The 18,877-nt window shown below is 34.3% G+C and overlaps 2 protein-coding genes across 4 annotated transcripts; one reads left to right on the plus strand and one right to left on the minus strand.

Moving 5' to 3' along the window:
• Nucleotides 1–649: 649 nt before the first annotated feature.
• Nucleotides 650–2,988, minus strand: LOC106708532 (beta-1,4-mannosyltransferase egh). The gene is made up of 3 exons (XM_014500068.2): nucleotides 2,794–2,988; nucleotides 1,493–2,297; nucleotides 650–1,387 (listed from the first exon to the last, which is right to left on the minus strand). The coding sequence occupies exons 2-3, from the start codon at nucleotides 2,294–2,296 to the stop codon at nucleotides 815–817; spliced, it is 1,377 nt and encodes a 458-aa protein (XP_014355554.2). The 5' UTR covers nucleotide 2,297; nucleotides 2,794–2,988; the 3' UTR covers nucleotides 650–814.
• Nucleotides 2,989–3,487: 499 nt separating this feature from the next.
• On the plus strand, nucleotides 3,488–18,531 carry LOC106708547 (DENN domain-containing protein 5A). Of its 3 annotated transcripts, XM_045678156.1 has the most exons (24): nucleotides 3,488–3,824; nucleotides 3,905–4,014; nucleotides 4,390–4,560; nucleotides 4,645–4,880; nucleotides 5,109–5,253; nucleotides 5,516–5,660; nucleotides 5,810–5,944; nucleotides 6,151–6,341; nucleotides 6,428–6,530; nucleotides 7,062–7,226; nucleotides 9,369–9,550; nucleotides 9,703–9,914; nucleotides 10,202–10,414; nucleotides 13,894–14,050; nucleotides 14,308–14,575; nucleotides 14,666–14,701; nucleotides 14,874–15,069; nucleotides 15,242–15,492; nucleotides 15,647–15,789; nucleotides 16,276–16,394; nucleotides 16,683–16,855; nucleotides 17,027–17,209; nucleotides 17,646–17,871; nucleotides 18,251–18,531. In XM_045678156.1, exons 1-24 carry the CDS (start codon nucleotides 3,719–3,721, stop codon nucleotides 18,426–18,428), a joined length of 4,044 nt encoding a protein of 1,347 aa, XP_045534112.1. In that variant the 5' UTR covers nucleotides 3,488–3,718; the 3' UTR covers nucleotides 18,429–18,531. The 3 variants fall into 3 exon arrangements, with proteins under 3 accessions (XP_045534112.1, XP_045534113.1, XP_045534114.1); XM_045678157.1 differs by lacking the exon at nucleotides 14,666–14,701; XM_045678158.1 differs by lacking the exon at nucleotides 10,202–10,414 and having other exon boundaries at nucleotides 18,251–18,530.
• The last annotated feature ends 346 nt before the right edge of the window (nucleotides 18,532–18,877 follow it).

Here is an 18,877-nt window from a genome sequence, read left to right on the forward strand (position 1 = left end):
AGATAAAAGTACCTTGATGTGTTAAACATAAAGTTTACATCCACATTACATACAAAATCTTTTCTCACCTACTTAAATAACTATTTGTAATGTGATTATGGCTATTAAATTAAGAGATCATCCTTTAAGTAGTAACTTTTAACATATAAAATCCAAAAAAAGAGGATATATGTAAGAAGGGAGTTCAGATATAAAGGGTGATTGGAAGATATGAAATAGTACAGTCAGTGTTCAGCAACATATAGAATAAAGGGCAGGGTAATGATGATGTGATGTCAACAGTATCAAATTGCATAATTGAGTTTTTAAGCAGGTCAACATTTATATTAATATTTAATATAATAATACAAAATAAATTCTTCATAATACAATAACGAAATAATCAAAATATTCAAGAAAACTACTATCAGATGTAAATGTTTATTCATATGAAAATTTGTGCTTGTTTAAGAGGTTTTGGCTAATAAGATAATTTATGCTTGAGAACATTATGTATCTTGAATCTAATTAAGGTGAATTATAAATGTTGAAAAATACAATTAACAGGAATTAGCTTCACAAATTAAACTTTAAATTTTAACCTACTTCTATGATAATAATTGCTCTTTAGATATCCTATTATACAGTATTTAATATTAAATTCTTTGGTACAAAAAAACGTTCATGTTCGCATTTATAAAAAAATCATACATAAAACATACAGAAAAAGCAGCAATTATCATTCCCTTGCAAACATACAATCAATCATAATCACATTAAGTATTTTGTGCACTTATCTAGTGACTATAAATTTTAAATGTACAATTATAAAAAGTTATACTGTCACAGGAATCTTGACTTCTTTGTTCACTATATAAAATTTGTGCTTCTTGCCTAATACACCCCATATTACTGCTATATTTTCAATTATAATATTAATTGGAATGGTAGCTAATGCCCCACATACAAACAAAAAAAATTTCAAGGGTCCAAATCTATAAATGGGAAAAGATTTTATGACACCAAAAATATACATATAAATATTTACAGCGCCAATGAAGCCACAAATGAGATCTAGAAATTGTGGACAAGGTATTGGACAGAGTGCGGCTAATAACATGTTACTAGTTGACAAAGGCAGTGTAACCCATGAATAACAAGAGACACCTAGAAATACCTTATTAATTAAAGGAATTTCTTTACTGTGTACCACTAAGAGAATACCTTGAATCCAACGTTTTCTCTGCTGCATAAAATCCCATAAAGTGAAAGGTGATTTTTCCCACATTTCTCCTTCAATAAAATTAAAAGTATAGCCTTCCATATAAGCCTTCATAGCAAAATAACAGTCCTCAGCTACAGACCCGTCTAAACCATTATCAAATGATATTTTCTTTTCTGCACCAACCTTAAATTAATAAAATAAAATATTTTAAGAAAACCATGCATCATCATTGAAAAGCTTAATCTTTTAAAGTAAAATAATCAAACTCTTAATTCTTAGGAAACATACCTGTGTTACTACATAAGAACCTTTCCAGCTAAAAAGTGGCTTATGAAAAAGGTAGAATTGAAATCTAAGCTTTCCCATATCATCTGCAACTCTGAAACTGTCTGCCAGAGTAGTGAGCCAATTGACAATTTGTTCATTAGCATATGTAATAAGTCCTTGGCCAAACTGATGCTGACCATCAAAAACAAAATTCAGTATACCACGGACAGAATTTTCCGTCAACAATGTTTCCTCATCCAGGTGAACAATCCAGTCAGTATCAGCAAGAATGTTTACATCATCTTCTAAACAATATTGTAATGCACGGGATTTAAACAAAGCACCAGTTTTAGTCTTATATTCAGATGGGACCACCACTTCTCGTACTCTACGATGCTTTGGCAAACTAATTACTTTGTCAGTCACAACTTCTATCATAAAATTTTCCATACCCACATCAATACATGTATTCATATTTCGTGTTACATTATCCCGAACAAGCTTTGGAAAGTCACCCCTTGTGACTACTCTAATGCAAATAAAAGGTGCTAATAATGGCGACCCTTTCAGTTTCACTTTACCAGGAAAAGCATTAAATAATGTTAACCCTGCAAAATTGCAGAGAACTTGTGGTATTGTTAGTAATGTTAGGAGTCTGAGAACATAAAGAGTAATTGTTCCATAAATTCCATATTCTTCCCATGGATCAATAATTCTCTTTTCTTTATCATCCAAATTTATAGCACCGGCAAATACTAAGAAAATAAATATAAATGTGATAAAAAATAAACAATGAAGTAAATGTTGCACCCTTCCTCTCAGCATTCTGAAACAGAAAAAATCCTTAAAACATGCATAAGATTTGTAACTGGACATCATTTGTATGTTTGTAGTGCTATGACAATTTTATCCAAGATAAATTATCACAGTTCTTTCCATTGATTTCCACTTCACATTCTTTTAAATACATTTTGATATACTTAATTAAAAAAAAACAAACAGCATGATTGACCTAAGGCCTATAACAATTAAATCCAGGAAGAATGACACTGCACACTTCAAAATCATTCAATTCATTTAGGCTACAGCGGTCACAATGGAAAAGAAATCCATACTAACTCATCTATATACATACATAGTAATGAACCTTCGAAAAGCATTACCCTATGTAAGTCGAAGATGCATTGTAAGTCCCGAATAAAAATAACCTACTCAAAAATAAAACTTTTAATTCGTTGAATTTAACGTGAGTTTTAAGATGCGTACTGAAAAATTCGTGTTAATTCATAATAAATGTTGAAAAAGTCAACTGTATTGCTTACCTTTTATTGATGCCAATTCTTCAACAAATAAAATGTAAAGTTCACAGGAAACTACCGCTACAGTTAACTGTGATATGTATTAAATAATTGTTATAAAACACACTCATATCAACATGCGTACAATAAATAAAATTGAAATATTAAATAATTATTTTCTAGATAAACGAAAACTCAGAACTCACACACACCCAACCCACTAACTGACATTGAAATTGAAACTTGAAACAAAGATTAAAAGACACAGCCTGTTGACGAGATATATTTTTGATAAGATATTTTGAGAGATATTTTTGATAAGATATTAAAGTAACCACTTTCCGAAACATAAGATTTTTTTAAAACTTTATTAAAGAAATTAATACTGCAATACAAACTATTATATCAACCACCTGAATATTTGTACTGTGCGTTATAACATAGTTTTATGAAATAACGTGTAAAACTTTATATTTAAAGTTACACAAAATTTTAAGGCCATTCAATTCTTTTTATTAATTTTTATAATTCATATTATCTCCCGTATCGTATTATGTACGGATGTAACTTATTATCTTATATCTATATTCGTTTGTAATAGAAACCGAAAACGAACATATCGGTTTCTATGAAATAAAAACGTACAGCTCTATGTGTCAATATGTCAGATTTCTGGTCATGTCTACTTGATGCCTAATGTCATTGTCAGTGTGTGAATGGTGGAGTGGAGTGGACTATGAATGGATTTTTGTTCGCTATTAAATATTGTTTACTTGCTTACTTTCACCAATATTAAATATAATTTGCGTAAAAGAATGTTACAAAAATATGTAAAGTTAAACTTGTCATCATTTTATATCAAAGTTCAATGTCTTTAAAACAATGCTGAGTCAAAATGTTCAAAACTGCTGCTGGAAGAGAAAGTGTCTCAAATAAATAACGGGTCGATATGAATATGTCCGTCTCCGATTTATCTGTGGGATGTCGTTTTGCTGATTATTTTGCGATATGTGGACTAGACTTTGACTCCGGATTGGAACCAGACAGACTTTGTGGTGAATGTTAAACAATGTTGTCATTAAAATATCTTTGTTTTACATTACGTTACGCTTCAATAATAATTTCCTTTTTATAGGTGATAATTTACATATATCTCCTTTAGATCGCTCCTATAAGGGAAAAGTCTTGGCTCACTATCCAGATAATGTAAACAGTAATCCTTTTGATGAGCATGCAGTATGTATGGTAAGTGTTGTGACGAAAATTTTTGTTTTCGTAACTTAAAAAATGTTATTATTTATTATTCTATTTCCGACAAAGAAAGCTTCTTTGTTGACTTATATTAATTCTTTGTTTATTTCATTAATTTATGGCTAAGTGCACAATCTAGATGGTATCACTGTTTAATCAAGTAATATTAATATGTCATTTGTATACTACACTGCATAGTCACGACAAGTACAGTGCCCATATTTATTTCAAAAAAATGCATATAACATGTTTCAGTTATAATAATTTTATAATAAATAAGATTAATGTAGGTCATATGATGATTACAAACCGCATAATTTAATAATAATAGTTTTATTTTAGTAGTTTCATAATATATATTTTTTGCAGCTGTGTTTACCTGCTGGCTTACAGTTTAGAACCCAAAAACATTCTTTAGAACCAAAGTTTCATAGCTTTGTTGTAACTCGTGAAAATGCATCCCGTTACTATGGATTCAGTCTCATATTCTATGAAGAAGTTAGGAACCGAAATATTTGCAGTGCCATGCATACATTGCAGGTATTGATTTTTATAAATACTTTATAATTTTAGATGTTAGCATTATAAGACATAATTTGGTATATAAATGTATTTAATTTGCAGGCAATGTACATCACAGAGTTGTCAAGTGGTCAAACTCCACCTGGCAACAGAAAGAGCTCTGGAAAAGAAAGTTCCAGATCTTTGCCACGATCATTTAAACTTGCACCGCATACTGGAGCTGCACTTACCTATTATGACATAACCAAAGATAAACTTTATGTTGCTAAAAGCATTGCTCTTATATGTCAATATCCCTATGTTAGGGTAGCACAATTGTTTTTAGAGAATTTGTTCAGGTAATTTTTTTATACTTGGCTAGTTACTACATCTCTTTAGAGATCTTATACGAGATGGATTTCTTCATGGGATGAAAAGTTTTTTTTTAAATGGGTTGACATGTTTTATTTTAACTACAGCTTTTGGTACAATATGTTTACAAAATTGATTATTTTTTTTAATACAAAATAAAGTTTTTAGCAGTTTTTTTTATTCTTTTTTAAAACTATATTTTCATACTTTTTTAGGTCATTGCCAAGACAACCTGGGCCAGGACTTAGTCCTGAGTCTTATGTTTACAACTTATTGTATGAAGTGCCTGTCCCTATCGCAGGACAGGCCTTGCGCTTGTATGTACCGCCTTCTGAACCTCATCTAGATCCAATCCCAGTTGTAAGTAACCTTTTATTATTTTAAACTGCAGTTATTCATTTTATTTCTGGACATTTAATTTCACTCACAAAATCAATCAAGGTGGTTTTTTGCGTCAATAGTCTTTATATATACACTTGAAATAGATCAATTGATAAGTTGTCCATTTAATAAAATATTTAGAGTAATTTTAAAATAAAATCCATAGTACTTCACAATGAAACAGTTTATTCCTGCACTGTAGTTATGATTATGCACAATTTAATAGTAAAATTTGTTTCAGGTGATAAGAATGCCAAATCCTCCAGAGGAGTTACCACTTCTTGATTATCCATTGCGTGTTATGTTCTCTACTTTAGGTGTTGAATGTGTTGTGCAGCTGTTTACATGTGTACTGCTAGAGCATCAAGTGTTACTTAGGTCTAGTGGTAAGTGTTATAATATTCTATAATGTTCCTTTATCTTCTTGTTCTTAGCCTTTTCCTATTCCTACGAAAAGTATATGCCACAACTTATGCTAAATGATCATTTTAGATTAATGTTTAAATGATTTAAGTATATTTATTTTATTTTCCAGATTATAACAAGCTGATGCTTGTATCTGAGTGTATAGTTTCACTTCTGCTTCCATTCTCGTGGGCACACGTCTATGTGCCGATTCTCCCAGCGCCTTTATATCATTTTCTTGATGCACCAGTTCCTTTCGTAATGGGTAAGTTTTTCATATTCTCTTTTGTTAGATTGTTGTAATAAATAGCTAATAAAATAATTACCATAAAAAAATTTGGAACTCATTCATACAAAGATTGGATGTATTTACATTTGTTGGCGTAAATTAGATAAAATTGACAATTCAATTATTGACCAAAGGAATTGACCTCAATGACCTGTCATATTTATATAAACAACATTATTCAGGTCTTCATGCGGATAGCGTTGCTATAAGTATAGGTCCCAACGGCCCACGGAGTTTTGCTGTTGGCTCAGAAGCAGCTCTTTGTTTAGTGGATATAGACAAACCTGACATACAACTGCCAGAAGAAATGCCAATATTCCCACACAGGACACCTTTCATAGAAGAACTCAATCATGTCTTAGATAAACATCAGGTATTTTTTCTGTCTTATTTTTATATAATAGATATTTTTAATTAATCTTATGTGTGTGACTAGATTACTGTGTTTTATTGCTACAGATACAGAGACCCGAAACTGAATCAAGTAAACTCGGTGTGCCAATCAATGGAACATACAAACATATGAATGATGGGATGAGTAGTAGCTGTACATTGCCATCGGGTAAGTACTAAAACTACAGTTGAATAATCCAAATTTTACTGTTTTTTCCTACAATATGCAACGTAATTAGACAATTTATTTCTCGTTTTAATGATGTAAACGATTTTATAAACTGAACAATCCCGCTTTTATGTCATTCAGGTTTAGATTTATTTATTGATCTTACAGAACCACTCACAATAGGTGCAATTAACATTACTATATAATAATTGCCCGCACCTGTGTTCATACTTACCATATATGGAAAAATCGTTACTAACATAATTTACATAATTAGCAATGAATTATTTGTTGTATATATTTATTACAAACATATATAACTTGATGAATTATAATATGATGGCGAACTCTCGGTCTATATATGTATACATCACATTAGGCCTAATGAGTGGTGTAGTTGCGCATTACTGTAGTACATTTGGAAATCATTAGGAAAAAAGGGACATATATACATGATTTCATATTCCCATATATTCTAGAACCATTTATTTGTGTTGACATTGAAAAGTGATTTATTTTGGTTGTACGCAGGAGGTTTACGTCGTAAGCACTCCTTCCATGACGTGTTGGAATGGGACGAGAGTCGGCCACTGAACGCCTCCCCGCCCAGCTCTCCCGCGCCCGGCTCTCCCACACGCCGCGCGCCCAGACGTATGGACGCCCTACAACGCATCGTTGATATTGTTAAACGCACAGGTGAATTATAAATCATATTCGGAACAGATTAAAACGTCGAGCAGAATAAAGGAGAGCGTCGGTGACTCAGGAGTTAAGCACTTGACTTGCAATATGCAGATCCTGGGTTCGAATCCCGCCATGTACCAATGTGTTTTCCGATTTTCGATTTACATATGTACATACATTTATCCGACGTTCTTACGGACTTATCTGAGAAGAAATTCAATATGTGTTTTCACCCGCTCTAGGCCAGCGTGGTTGACTATGGCCAAGTCACCCTTAACTTGGGGAGGCTCCGAGGTGGGGACTTATAGAGAGCTGATGATGATGATGAACAGATTAAAAACAAACGTAGAGTAGGATGAACGCGACATCTCTAGATTTTGATTTTTGCAATCCATTTTAAATTAATAAATCTAAGAACATGAACGCTGACTAGGAATAAGTTCAGTTATGTTAATGAAAGGAATTTAGTGTACAAAGAGACTTCTGAGTATTTATTGGTTTATAAAAATTATAGTCAATAAATAACACTTAAAGTGCTTGAAACGTGACAGTCAGTTAAAATCTACGAAATCCATATTTACATATTGAGTAGTGTCGCCATAGTTGAATCTATTTGACCCGAACGAGTCAATGACATTGCGTAGACGTATTAGCATTCATTTGTGTATACTCGAACCAGTTTATTAATATTTTGTCCCCAGACAAAGACTTTGGGGCGATGCTCTCTAATACATTGACATTCAAACTAATTCAATAGTTTTTTACGTCTTAATATTTATTATTATTGTCACTATAATTTATTGACAAACGTTACGTACGTACTTGGGAAGCAATTGTTTCTAACTTAAATGATACCTCATCACATTGTGTAGAATCACACGTTGTCCTAATTAAGAGGCAGATGCGTTAAAGATAGAGGATACAAAAATGTTAATTAATCTTTGTATTATGTCGGTGCTCGAAGCCATATCGAGTTTTTTGTCCACATTTTTATGGTGGACTGTGGATGTGGTTAAAAGAAAACCATATCGCATTTTTAATCTAAAATCTTCTGCAAGAACGATGATATGCGTATGATACGATATATGTATGTATTAAAAATAAAAGCCGCAATCGTAGTAAGTATTGAAGATAATTTAAGTAAACAACAAATTAACACGAACGAATATCATATCATTTAAAATTGTTTAGTTGTTGCTAAACATAATGTAGATTACGTTCGTTCGTGATTCACACAACTTACATATTGCGGATACTTCATGACCTTCAGTTTATAAACTTTAATCATGTTAATGGTATGTTTACTTTAAACAACTTACCAACTACTTCGTGACATTTTCATGGAAATGTAATGAATTGCAGACTTATATCGCTGTAAACTAGGGTCATGGCCTAACATCTCACTAATATTATAAATGTGATGTTTGTATGGATTGGATGTATTGATAGTTGTTAGAAAGTATCTCCAGAACGGCTGTAGAGATCTTGCCAAAATTTGGCTAACATGTAGAACATAGACTTGGGGGAACACATATGCTGATAAGTTTTTTTTTAATTCCACGCGGACAAAGTCGAGGGCGACAGCTAGTACACTATGAGCCATAAACCCAAGTTCAAAACGTTTATCTATATTGATGAGATGCACATTGAACGCAAGTTTCTACATGGTTTATCACTTTATCAATAAACTCTCAAATATAAGAAAGTAAAGTTCACCATATCAATTGTCACCTTGTTCTGAACAGACGTTAACGTTGCCTATGTTTGTTTCGTAGACGAAACGGCTTATAACGAAGGCGGCTCGGTTCTTGACCTTCTTGATATGTGGATCGAACTTGACCATTTTTTTGTTGAGATAGAATTTTAATATTTACTTAATATTTAGTAGTTTTGAGATAGATGTGTCACGATTGTGTAAGTTGAAATTTGTAACCGATGCCTTTTATTTTGATGATTCATTTTCAATTCAGTATTTTTTATGCTAAGATGAATGTACGGCTTTGCAACGATGCACATTCACATAGATATTAGATATTAAGGCTTTTTTGTACTCTTATTTTCATCTTGAAAATAAAAACCAAGTCACCGACAACAACTAGCTCTTCCAAGCTACATACTTAGTTACTAATTAAAATATCCTATATCTTTATACAGGTGTGAATATAGATGACGTGGATGCGGATACGGTGATGCCGACGACAAAGAAGAAGATCCTTAATGATGAAGACCAGTACAACGAGGATGTCCGCTTCAACATGGCAATTAGAGAGACATTCCTAAACCGATTCGTACATATGTTCCTAATGTACGAGAACTTTGTCATCATGCCGGATCAGGTGAGTCCAGAAACTGATGGTTTGAGATGCTTTAATATTTATGTGGGTAGATTTTAGTAAAGTAAAAACTAACTTCTCCCCTACTTTTTCTGCTAAATCCGAGTCTTATAGAAGAATATTGTACGAAAGTGTATTGTTTTTGTATGTCCCAGGATCGAGACTCGTGGCTGACTGCGCGGGAATCGATGGTGAATTTCGACAAAGCATCGTTCCTCTCGGACCAACCTCAGCGACACCGGCCCTTCCTCTCGAGATTCCTCGAGACGCAGATGTTCGCGACGCTCATAGACAACAAGATCATGGCCAACTGGGGTGACTATGACGTCAACTTGCAAGTCTTCGAGCACCGCATCAAGGTCGTCAGGTGAGTTATATTGTTATTGTTCTTATGCACGCCCGTGCCATGCATTAACGCCATACAAAACTAACAAATATGTACTTGCCTTAACAATGTGCAATAACAAGTAAAATATGTAACAAATAACACTATGATGTTATGGTTAACATGTTGAAAAGTAAAAGCGTAAGCGTAAGTAAAGCTAATGTTATGATCTTATAACTTTTTAATCTAGTAGTAGTAGTCTTTTAATGTATAAAAGTTATAGGGTATGGTTACTATGGGTGCGAACTACCCATACGATGTTGTTGCAGACGTCGGCTGGGCGAGGGGGGGCTGGCGACGCGCGGGTACAGCGTGTGGGCGGGGCTGGGCGGCGCGGGGGCGGGGTGCGGCGTGGGCGTGGGCGCGGAGCTGGAGGTGGGCGCGCCCGGCGAGCGCCTGCCGCACCGCGCCGCCTACTACCGCGCCTTCCCCGCGCGCCTCGATGCCGCCGCGCTCGCCCCGCCCCCCGCCAACGACCGCAGGTGCGCCTCCCCGCCCCCTGACGCCCCCTGACGCCCCCTGACGCCCTCTGACGGCCCCTCACGCCACAGACGTCGACCAATACAATTAATCTCGCGAATTGTTTTTGGGCTTAATTACTTGGGGATTTTGAAGTTTTGGCATTTTTAGCGTTTTCTTTTGTTTAAAAAAAACTTTTATCGAGTGAGCAAAGCTCTTCATTTCTTAGTTTAAATGATCACATCGAAGTCAAACTTCAGATCTCCAGTACCGATTCCGGCCGCTTTTTCAATACGAAGTACCTCATTTGCTAATGTTACGGTGTTTCGTTTAGTTTTCCATGTATGTTTATTCGTTAACGGAGCTTTTTGTGTAATAAAGCTTTATAGATATGAGACTACTGTGACACGTCTACAAGCACGGCAATAATTTTGTTAAATTTAAGTAGTTGGCTGACTCCATGTTTTGTATGGTCTTGTTTTTATATAATAAATCTCGATCATAGTTATAAATGGTAAACAGTAGATTAAAGTGAAATATTTTGACATATGCAAGTTACGTAAATGTGCATGAGCCCGTACCATCAAATGCTTGAATGTTACATGTTTATACATATTTATTTTTACTTTATTCGTCATTAGTATGTATTAGTCTTATGCGAGACATTTTCCTTTTATTTCTCCTATTATTTATAAAGCCTTCTATTGTAAGGATAATTCTTTTCGCATAAGATATCATTTTGCATCTGCTATTTTCATCTAGGCGGCTTTTCGCTTCTAATATAGACTCAATATAACTGATAAAGTGTTGATTTAAAAAATCTTTACTGCTAAGCACACTTTTTGCTCATACTTGACTGAGAAAACGAATGATATATTATGTTAGGCAAAGGATTTTTTTTAATTTCCGCCAAGTTTGAATCCTTGTGGAGACATTTAAGTTTAAAATCTTTGGCATGTCTATTGCATGAATATAAATCACTTAATAAATATAAGATATTTTGTGACGAGATTTAATTCAAATTATTTTCAGGCATGATTTTTTTTTTTATTTATAAAGGCGGAAAAGGTTGTTAACACGTTCATTTCTTATAGGTGCTTGTGTTTTACATAAAAGTATATAGTTTTTATTTATAGCCTTGCCTTTGTATATTCATCTTACCATAGATAATTTAAGGTGCTAAACATAAACTACTTTATTTCTGTGCAATTTAGTTTAATTAAACTGTTAAAAAATAAAAAGCAATTATACTATTTCTATTAATCTTATAAACGTCAAAAGTTCAAATTACATATAGTTATTTAAGTTAATCACGATTTTCTTCCATTTTTTTTACAATATGAGATTTTTTTTTATATTTTAATTTTACATTGATTTATTTATTATGAGAAAGGAGCCAAAAACAACATACAATTTTTCCAGACGTTTGTTTATGAAAAATTGCATGATGTGCTTTTAGCTCTTTTCTAAGATATTTTGAGATATATTTTATACAAGTATTTATTAACAACCACACTTGTTAAAAAAACTCAAGACACTTTATTTCATACTTGTAAGTGTAAAATTAATTGCATCTTAGTGGTAATTTTTATGGCTATATACGTTTAATTTTATTTCTATTTAACTTTTTATAAAATTATATTTTTTATATTATTTATAAAAGAATCTCGTATTCCGTAGCTTATTTTAAGGAAAAATTATTATCATTCTACTATATTTAAGTAATTTTTTTTGTTATTTACAATGGAAATTTTTATTTTTACCAGTATTTTGTACGCTTTAACGTATGTATTGAGTTTTATGACTAATAACTAAAAAGGGCTGTAAAGTTATGTAACCTTGAAGGTAAATAAATATATACTAAATGTATTGGACGCTCACGTTAGAGTATTTTTCAATGATGCGTTTTTACACCGAGGAACATTTTATTTTGCGTGATTAGTGAGGCCTTATTTACCCCCACCCTTTCCCTTCCCACCCTTATAAAGATGGGAAGGGGAAACTGTTTTGTCGAAGGAGGGGACGCATAGAAAGGGAATATTACCCCTTGGTTGATCAAAGGTAGGCAATGCATCAGCAATCGCGAATGTCTATGAGCAGCGTTCGCGCCGCTTGCTCGTTTGTCTTATGATAATATATAAAAAAAACAGATGTTATCAGATACATATAATTTATTTTTAAAGCAAAAAAATTGTATTTGTGTAAGTATAAAAAATGTACCTTTGTTTCTCATTACGATAAAACAAACGATATTTTTTATATTTTATGTATAACTGTTAAACGCTTCAATTAATTATTATTGAAAAGAATTAATAGTATGGACTATTTTAGAGCAGTTGACACGTATCAAATGTAACGGTACTATTTTTCTTTCTTAGAAAGAGCATGATATTTGCTTGTATTTTTTGCATGTTCTTTAGATAGTTATGAATACTTGAAACAACTATATTTTACTATTATATTATAGTATAGTGGAATGAATTACGATTAAAAAAATAACTGGCAGTCGAGTAAAAATACCGCGAAGCTCTTTTTGACCTGACAAATACATTGAAAGAATATGTTCAAAATTTCACTTGAAGCTTTGCTTTAAGTAGGACATTGTACGGAATTCTATTTGGTACATTTTTAAAATTTGATTGGCCAATAACACGAAATCATTTTTATACAGGATTTTAATTTTGTTGACTGTATATCATAATCATCAAATGACAGCTATTTTAATGTATATTGTAATAATAATAATTATTAATACACATTGTAAATTGTTAATGATATCCGAATTATTTTATTCAAGGTATTTTTTTGTTAAATGCATGGTGTGATATAAATGCATGATTAGAACATAAACAATTGCATTTTTTAACATGATTATCTTGTGTTGCATTATGTTTTAAAGGAAAAGTAAAATGAAATCTTTGTTAAGTATAAAATATTATTATGCATCGTTGTTTTGTGGATCTTCTTTGACATTCAAAGTTGCTTTGTCGAATAGTTTATTAACCGTTGGCTTCCACGGGCGAAACACTCGTACTAAAATATATTAAAATGTGTAACGAATAATGCAATAGTCTTACAAAATGTATTTCTTATTTATTAAATTTCTAATTTATACGAATAAATGGTTTTAAATATTAAAAACGGCATTTTAAATGACACCTAAAGTTACAAAGTTTTAATCATAGGAATCAAAATATTTTATTATAATCTAAATATTATAGAATACATTTAATTATAACAAATTTGTTAATTTTATACAAGAAATTAGTAAAATAGTTGCAATTAATTACTAAAAAGTAAATTAATTCTGCACTTATACTAAAAAGTAGTACATGTAAATTCCTAGACCTATTTTAGGTATTTGTTTGTATGTTATGTTTTTTTATTATATTTTGAAATGTTTGTAGTCAGTCAAGTGGCTTTCGCTTTTTGTGCTTTTGTTTGTACCATTAAAATATATTCATTTTTTTTTAATTCAGACTTTCTTTACCCAATATTTCAGAACGAACAGTTTGAAGCGTATCAAGAATGCGAAGTGGCAAGTGAAAGATTGTCCGCCGGAAATGCTGCTGGGTGACATCGGCAGACGTCTCTCCACTGAAGTCACACCTGCCGCCATCGCGCAGAACAATAGAACCTTCGTTGAAAAACTACTTAAGGTATAATAATATACAATTTATTAACATTCTAGCCTCCGAACACTAACATTTCTCCATACAAACTTCCATCCTTCTCCATAAAATCTTTTCATACCGCTCGCCTACGTTCTAATAAATCTCCTTGCAAAATTTATATTCTTTAAGTCCATTAGTTTGTAAAACTAACATATGCCTACATCTGCCTTAAAGTAAGCTGAGTCATGATTTAGTTCATCACTTCTATTCAAGTTAACTTGATCCTAGATTTTATTTATCAGGAATGTAAGAGCAAAACAAAGCGTATGCTCGTTGAAAAAATGGGTACAGAAGAGTCGGATTTGGGTCTCGGAAGCGAAGTGTCCGTGACCGGTGTCGAAGAGAATACTATGATCGCTTCCCTCTGCGACTTGTTGGAGCGGCTCTGGTCGCATGGGCTGCAACACAAGATGGGCAAATCCGCGCTCTGGATGCACCTCACCAACTATCAAGAGTTAGAGCAATGCAGCAACTCAACTAAACCTATCGATCCCAATTATCTCACTCCAGGTGGGTGAAACGATTACTCAAAAGCTTACGTAAAAATATTTTCTTCCGTTACGAATTGTAATATTATGTTACATTTTTTTGTACATGCAGCCTTAGCTTGGTGTGTTTTGAGGAAACGATTGGATTGTAAGTATTGATTGAAAACTTATTCAGTGAATAAGCAACTGACATTTATCACACAAACTTAAAAAGCACGGTGCAACGTGAAGATATAACGACTTCATAAATTCACATTCCTCTATTCCAGCGACATATTTATGTTCGGAAATACGTGTAAATGTAATAAGTATTTTGTTAGACTTATCCGCGGTGGGTGCGGAGGTTGAGGCGCACCAGGCGAGCAGCAGCGGGACTCGTTCCCGGGACAGCTCCCGCGGCGGCTCCCGGGACAGCTCCAGGGATCGTCTCAGCAATTCCGGGACATTGGAGAGGAAGTCCAACCAACCTTCGAACCCGATGCGTCCGCTCCCCGAAAGCTTGACTTTTGATATGCGGTAAGGGTAAAAAAAATAAAATATTTACTACGATTTCTACCATAATCGGATATAAGTGGTGTACGTAAGTATAGATTTAGTATGAAAAAAAAAGTTTTCCTTTCCACAGGTTATAAAACATCGATTATAGTGACAGATGTGTTATTCTATGTAAATTACTACTTTTTTTTAGGAATGTACAAGCAATGACAGATATAAAGACAGAGATAGGTTACGCTAGAGCATGGGTACGTCTGTCCTTGGAAAAGAAGCTGCTATCGAAGCACTTGCGGGAACTGCTCGCTGACACAACACTGCTGCGCTCTCAATACAAGAGGACGGCGTTCCTGCGCTGTGAGGAAGAAAGGGAACAATTCCTCTATCATTTGTTGACTTTAAATGCGGTGGATTACTATTGTTTCACCAACACTTATCCGACAACTAGTAAGTATAAATATTATATTTATTAATATATCAATTGATATGTAGAAACTTTAAAATCATATATATCTGAAATTTATTTTAAGAAAACTCATCATTAATGGTACTTTTTATTTCTTAAAAACAATAAGAACATAATGAAATATAAAATTTCCAGAATTGCCATATCGCGTGTTGATAGCGCCGTCTCGTAAGGCAAGTCAGACGACCGCCAACTGCTGGCTCTCTATATCCGGAGCCAATGGAGAGTCAACTCCCAAGATACCGATACCTCGCAACACTAACGAGTTTGTTTTCCACGTAAGTGTCAGCTGCTTTCACATTTACGTACATTTTCATTCATTTTTATACACAATCTTACTAATATTATAAATGTGAATGTTTAGATGGATGGATGTTTGTTTGAAGGTATCCCCGAAACGGCTCAACGGATCTTGATGAAATTTGGTACAGATTTAGAACATAGGCTGGAAGAACATATAGGCTACTAAGTTTTTTTTTAATTACGCGCGAACGGAGTCGTAGGAGACAGCTAGTCACTTAATAATGTTTGAATAATCCATAAGTTTGTTTTTTATATCATGTAAATTACATGAAAACTTATTAAACAATGCAAACATTCTCATAATACACTTATAAATATACTGACACTATCTCACTCTGGCCCTTGATAATCATTCTATATATCGTTCTCTTTTACTCTACCAAATAGCGTCAGAGTTCTTTAATCGATTCTAAAATGTCTTTACATGTAATTGTTACATACGTAATTGTGTTTATTTCCAGCATAAAAATCTAGGTATTCTTTCAACTTTACGTATCGGACACGACAACAGCGGCTTGTCACCGCGTTGGCTGCTGGATCAAGTGTTTGTTCGGAACGAGGTCACTGGACACACCTACACGTAAGTAATAACGAACCGTCTCACTCATGGGGTGGATATTTTCTTTTTAAAATACATATGTAATGTTTTAAAACTATATTAAGACTATCCTACATTACTCAGGAGTAATGTACCATTGTTACGATGAAAAAAATTGAAATCGGTTTAGTAATTTTCGAGTTTATTTGTTGCAAAAATACAAAAATAAATCTCCACTTATCTGCGGAAGTGGAAAGATTTATTTTTGTACTTTAAACGATTTTGCTTACGTGTAAAAGTGAACTATGAATTTATTTTGTTCGTGTTTAGGTTCCCATGTAACCGTTGGCTGGGCACTGGAGTAGACGACGGGTCTACTGAGCGGCTGGTGGTGGCCGCGCGGATCAGGGGGGAGCGCTCGCCCCGCACCCCCGCACCCCTCGCCGCCGCCCTCTCCCCCACCACCACACACCTCTCCACCTCCACCATACAGCATATGATCGGTATCTCGCACCACAACCGGACATTCACATTTGATATAAACTTCTAATTTATTTCCACACTCCAAAAATTTTTAATTTTGTTCATCTTCTATTTACGTCTATTAGCAAAGTTTTTTTTCATATGAATCTTGTTTTTGAGTCGTAATACGTCACTATCGTGTGTATTTTAAGGTGACTGCGTGAACGCAATAGTGAAGTGGCACTACCAGAGCAAGCGCGACAAGGACGCGAACTCGCTGAGCGTGCTGCTGTGTGGAGACAACGGCCTCGTCAAGTGTCTCGAGCAGGCCTTCCTCTGCGGCTTCAAGTCCGCCAGACTCTTCGGCAAGAATCTCTTCATCTGGGACTACTTTGGTAAGCCTCATTTACAAACAACCACTCTAGTAAACTGTACTTTCTGACGTAAATGAGATATTATCTTCTATTATATAAAATTCTCGTGTCACGGGGTTCAAACTTGAACTCCTCCGAAATTTCTTGACCGATTCTCATGAAATTTTGTGAGCATATTCAGTAGGTCTGAGAATCAGCCAACATCTATTTTTCATAACCCCCCCCCCCCCCCCCCCCCCCATTTAGTTTTTTTTTTAACTGCGCGCGGACGGAGTCGCGGGCGACAGCTAGTATACTATAAGTTTATTTTTCACCGTTTTCCATAAGCTTCGGCGACCCTTTCGGAGGAATGAGGGAGGAAGAAAAATAAAATCTATGTCACTTCATAGATCTGACACTGGAACGAACTTTCTGTGATATTTCTCCGCTGGATTGAGCAAGGCAAAGCTATTTTCAGCTCGAGTGCGGGACGAGTTCAAGCTGAGCTTGTCCGAGGAGGGTGGTGGTGGAGGTGGTGGTGGTGGTGGTGGTGGGGGTGCGTGCGGCGTGTACAGCTGCCGGCAGGACGCCGAGCACCGCGCCATCTGGCGCTGCTACTGCCACCTGGCAGACGAGGTGGGCGCTGTCGGCCGCGCACTCGGCAAGGACGGCAAGTTCCAGCTCTTCATCTGCCTCAGTCTACGGTAACTACATCTAATTCAACCTTACTATTATTATAAATGCTAATGTTTAGATTTTTTTATATCATAAGGTGGCAAACGAGCAAACGGCCACCTGAATTCGCCGAAATAACGAGGCGACCGATGCCCATAGAAGTCCGCAAATGCAGACGCGTTGCGTTTAGCGTTTGACTAAAAAACTTTATCAGCCCATGTCTTCTTCCACAATGCACTACATCTATGCCAAATTTCATCAAGATCCGTTGAGCCGTTCCGGCGGTACCTTCAAACATACATCCATCCATCCATCCATCCATCTAAACTTCCGCATTTATAATACATATTAGTAAAATGATATGCTATGGTGTTAATATGATATAAATGTTGTATATGTTGAATTTAGCGAGCACTGGCTGCACAGAATGCTAGTTCCGATGTCTTTGACGCGTGTCACAACTGAAATGTACGAAGAGCAAAGCTTTCTGCGGAAACGAGGTCTCTTAACTTTCCTCAGACAAATTCTCGAACCTCTGGACGAGTTCGATATCGTTCTGGAAAATTCACTTACTCAAGGCATTTAATCACCTTTTGTTTTCTTTTCATGTGAAATTCATAGAGAATAGAATAATTTCAATGGACGTTTGTCAAACTATGACAAGGAATTTCGTAAAATACTCTCTTTTAACATAAATTTGATATATATTTTTCTCTCTTTGATATGTACATAAAAGTAAGTGGTCTCTCTTTCCCTTATTATATCTATGCATTTCACATGACAAATAATTCAAATCGTTTATATCATTGTGAAGCAATAGTTTAATGTAAAACTTATACTCATTAATATCTTTTAGTTTTATAAAAAAAACATAGAATAATCGACAAAAATACTCAAAAATATTCTTATTAATTCCAAAGCTCATAATTTGTAGTTATGAAATTATTATATTATCTGTGAAATATTAGTTAATAATCTAATCTTGCCATCTTATCCCAAAGATCGCGGTATTCTTTGCCTATATCGATTTATAAT

The sequence above is a fragment of the Papilio machaon genome, chromosome 5 (genome assembly GCF_912999745.1).
Source record: "Papilio machaon chromosome 5, ilPapMach1.1, whole genome shotgun sequence".
Lineage (NCBI taxonomy): Eukaryota > Metazoa > Arthropoda > Insecta > Lepidoptera > Papilionidae > Papilio > Papilio machaon.

Coding starts and splice junctions, on each gene's coding strand:
- LOC106708532 (XM_014500068.2), bottom strand. CDS start 2,296: ATGCTGAGAGGAAGGGTGCAACATTTACTTCATTGTTTATTTTTTATC. Junction 1,388..1,492: donor GTTCTTATGTAGTAACACAG/GTATGTTTCCTA, acceptor TATTAATTTAAG/GTTGGTGCAGAAAAGAAAAT.
- LOC106708547 (XM_045678156.1), top strand. CDS start 3,719: ATGAATATGTCCGTCTCCGATTTATCTGTGGGATGTCGTTTTGCTGAT. Junction 7,227..9,368: donor TGATATTGTTAAACGCACAG/GTGAATTATAAA, acceptor ATCTTTATACAG/GTGTGAATATAGATGACGTG. Junction 14,702..14,873: donor TTTGAGGAAACGATTGGATT/GTAAGTATTGAT, acceptor GTATTTTGTTAG/ACTTATCCGCGGTGGGTGCG.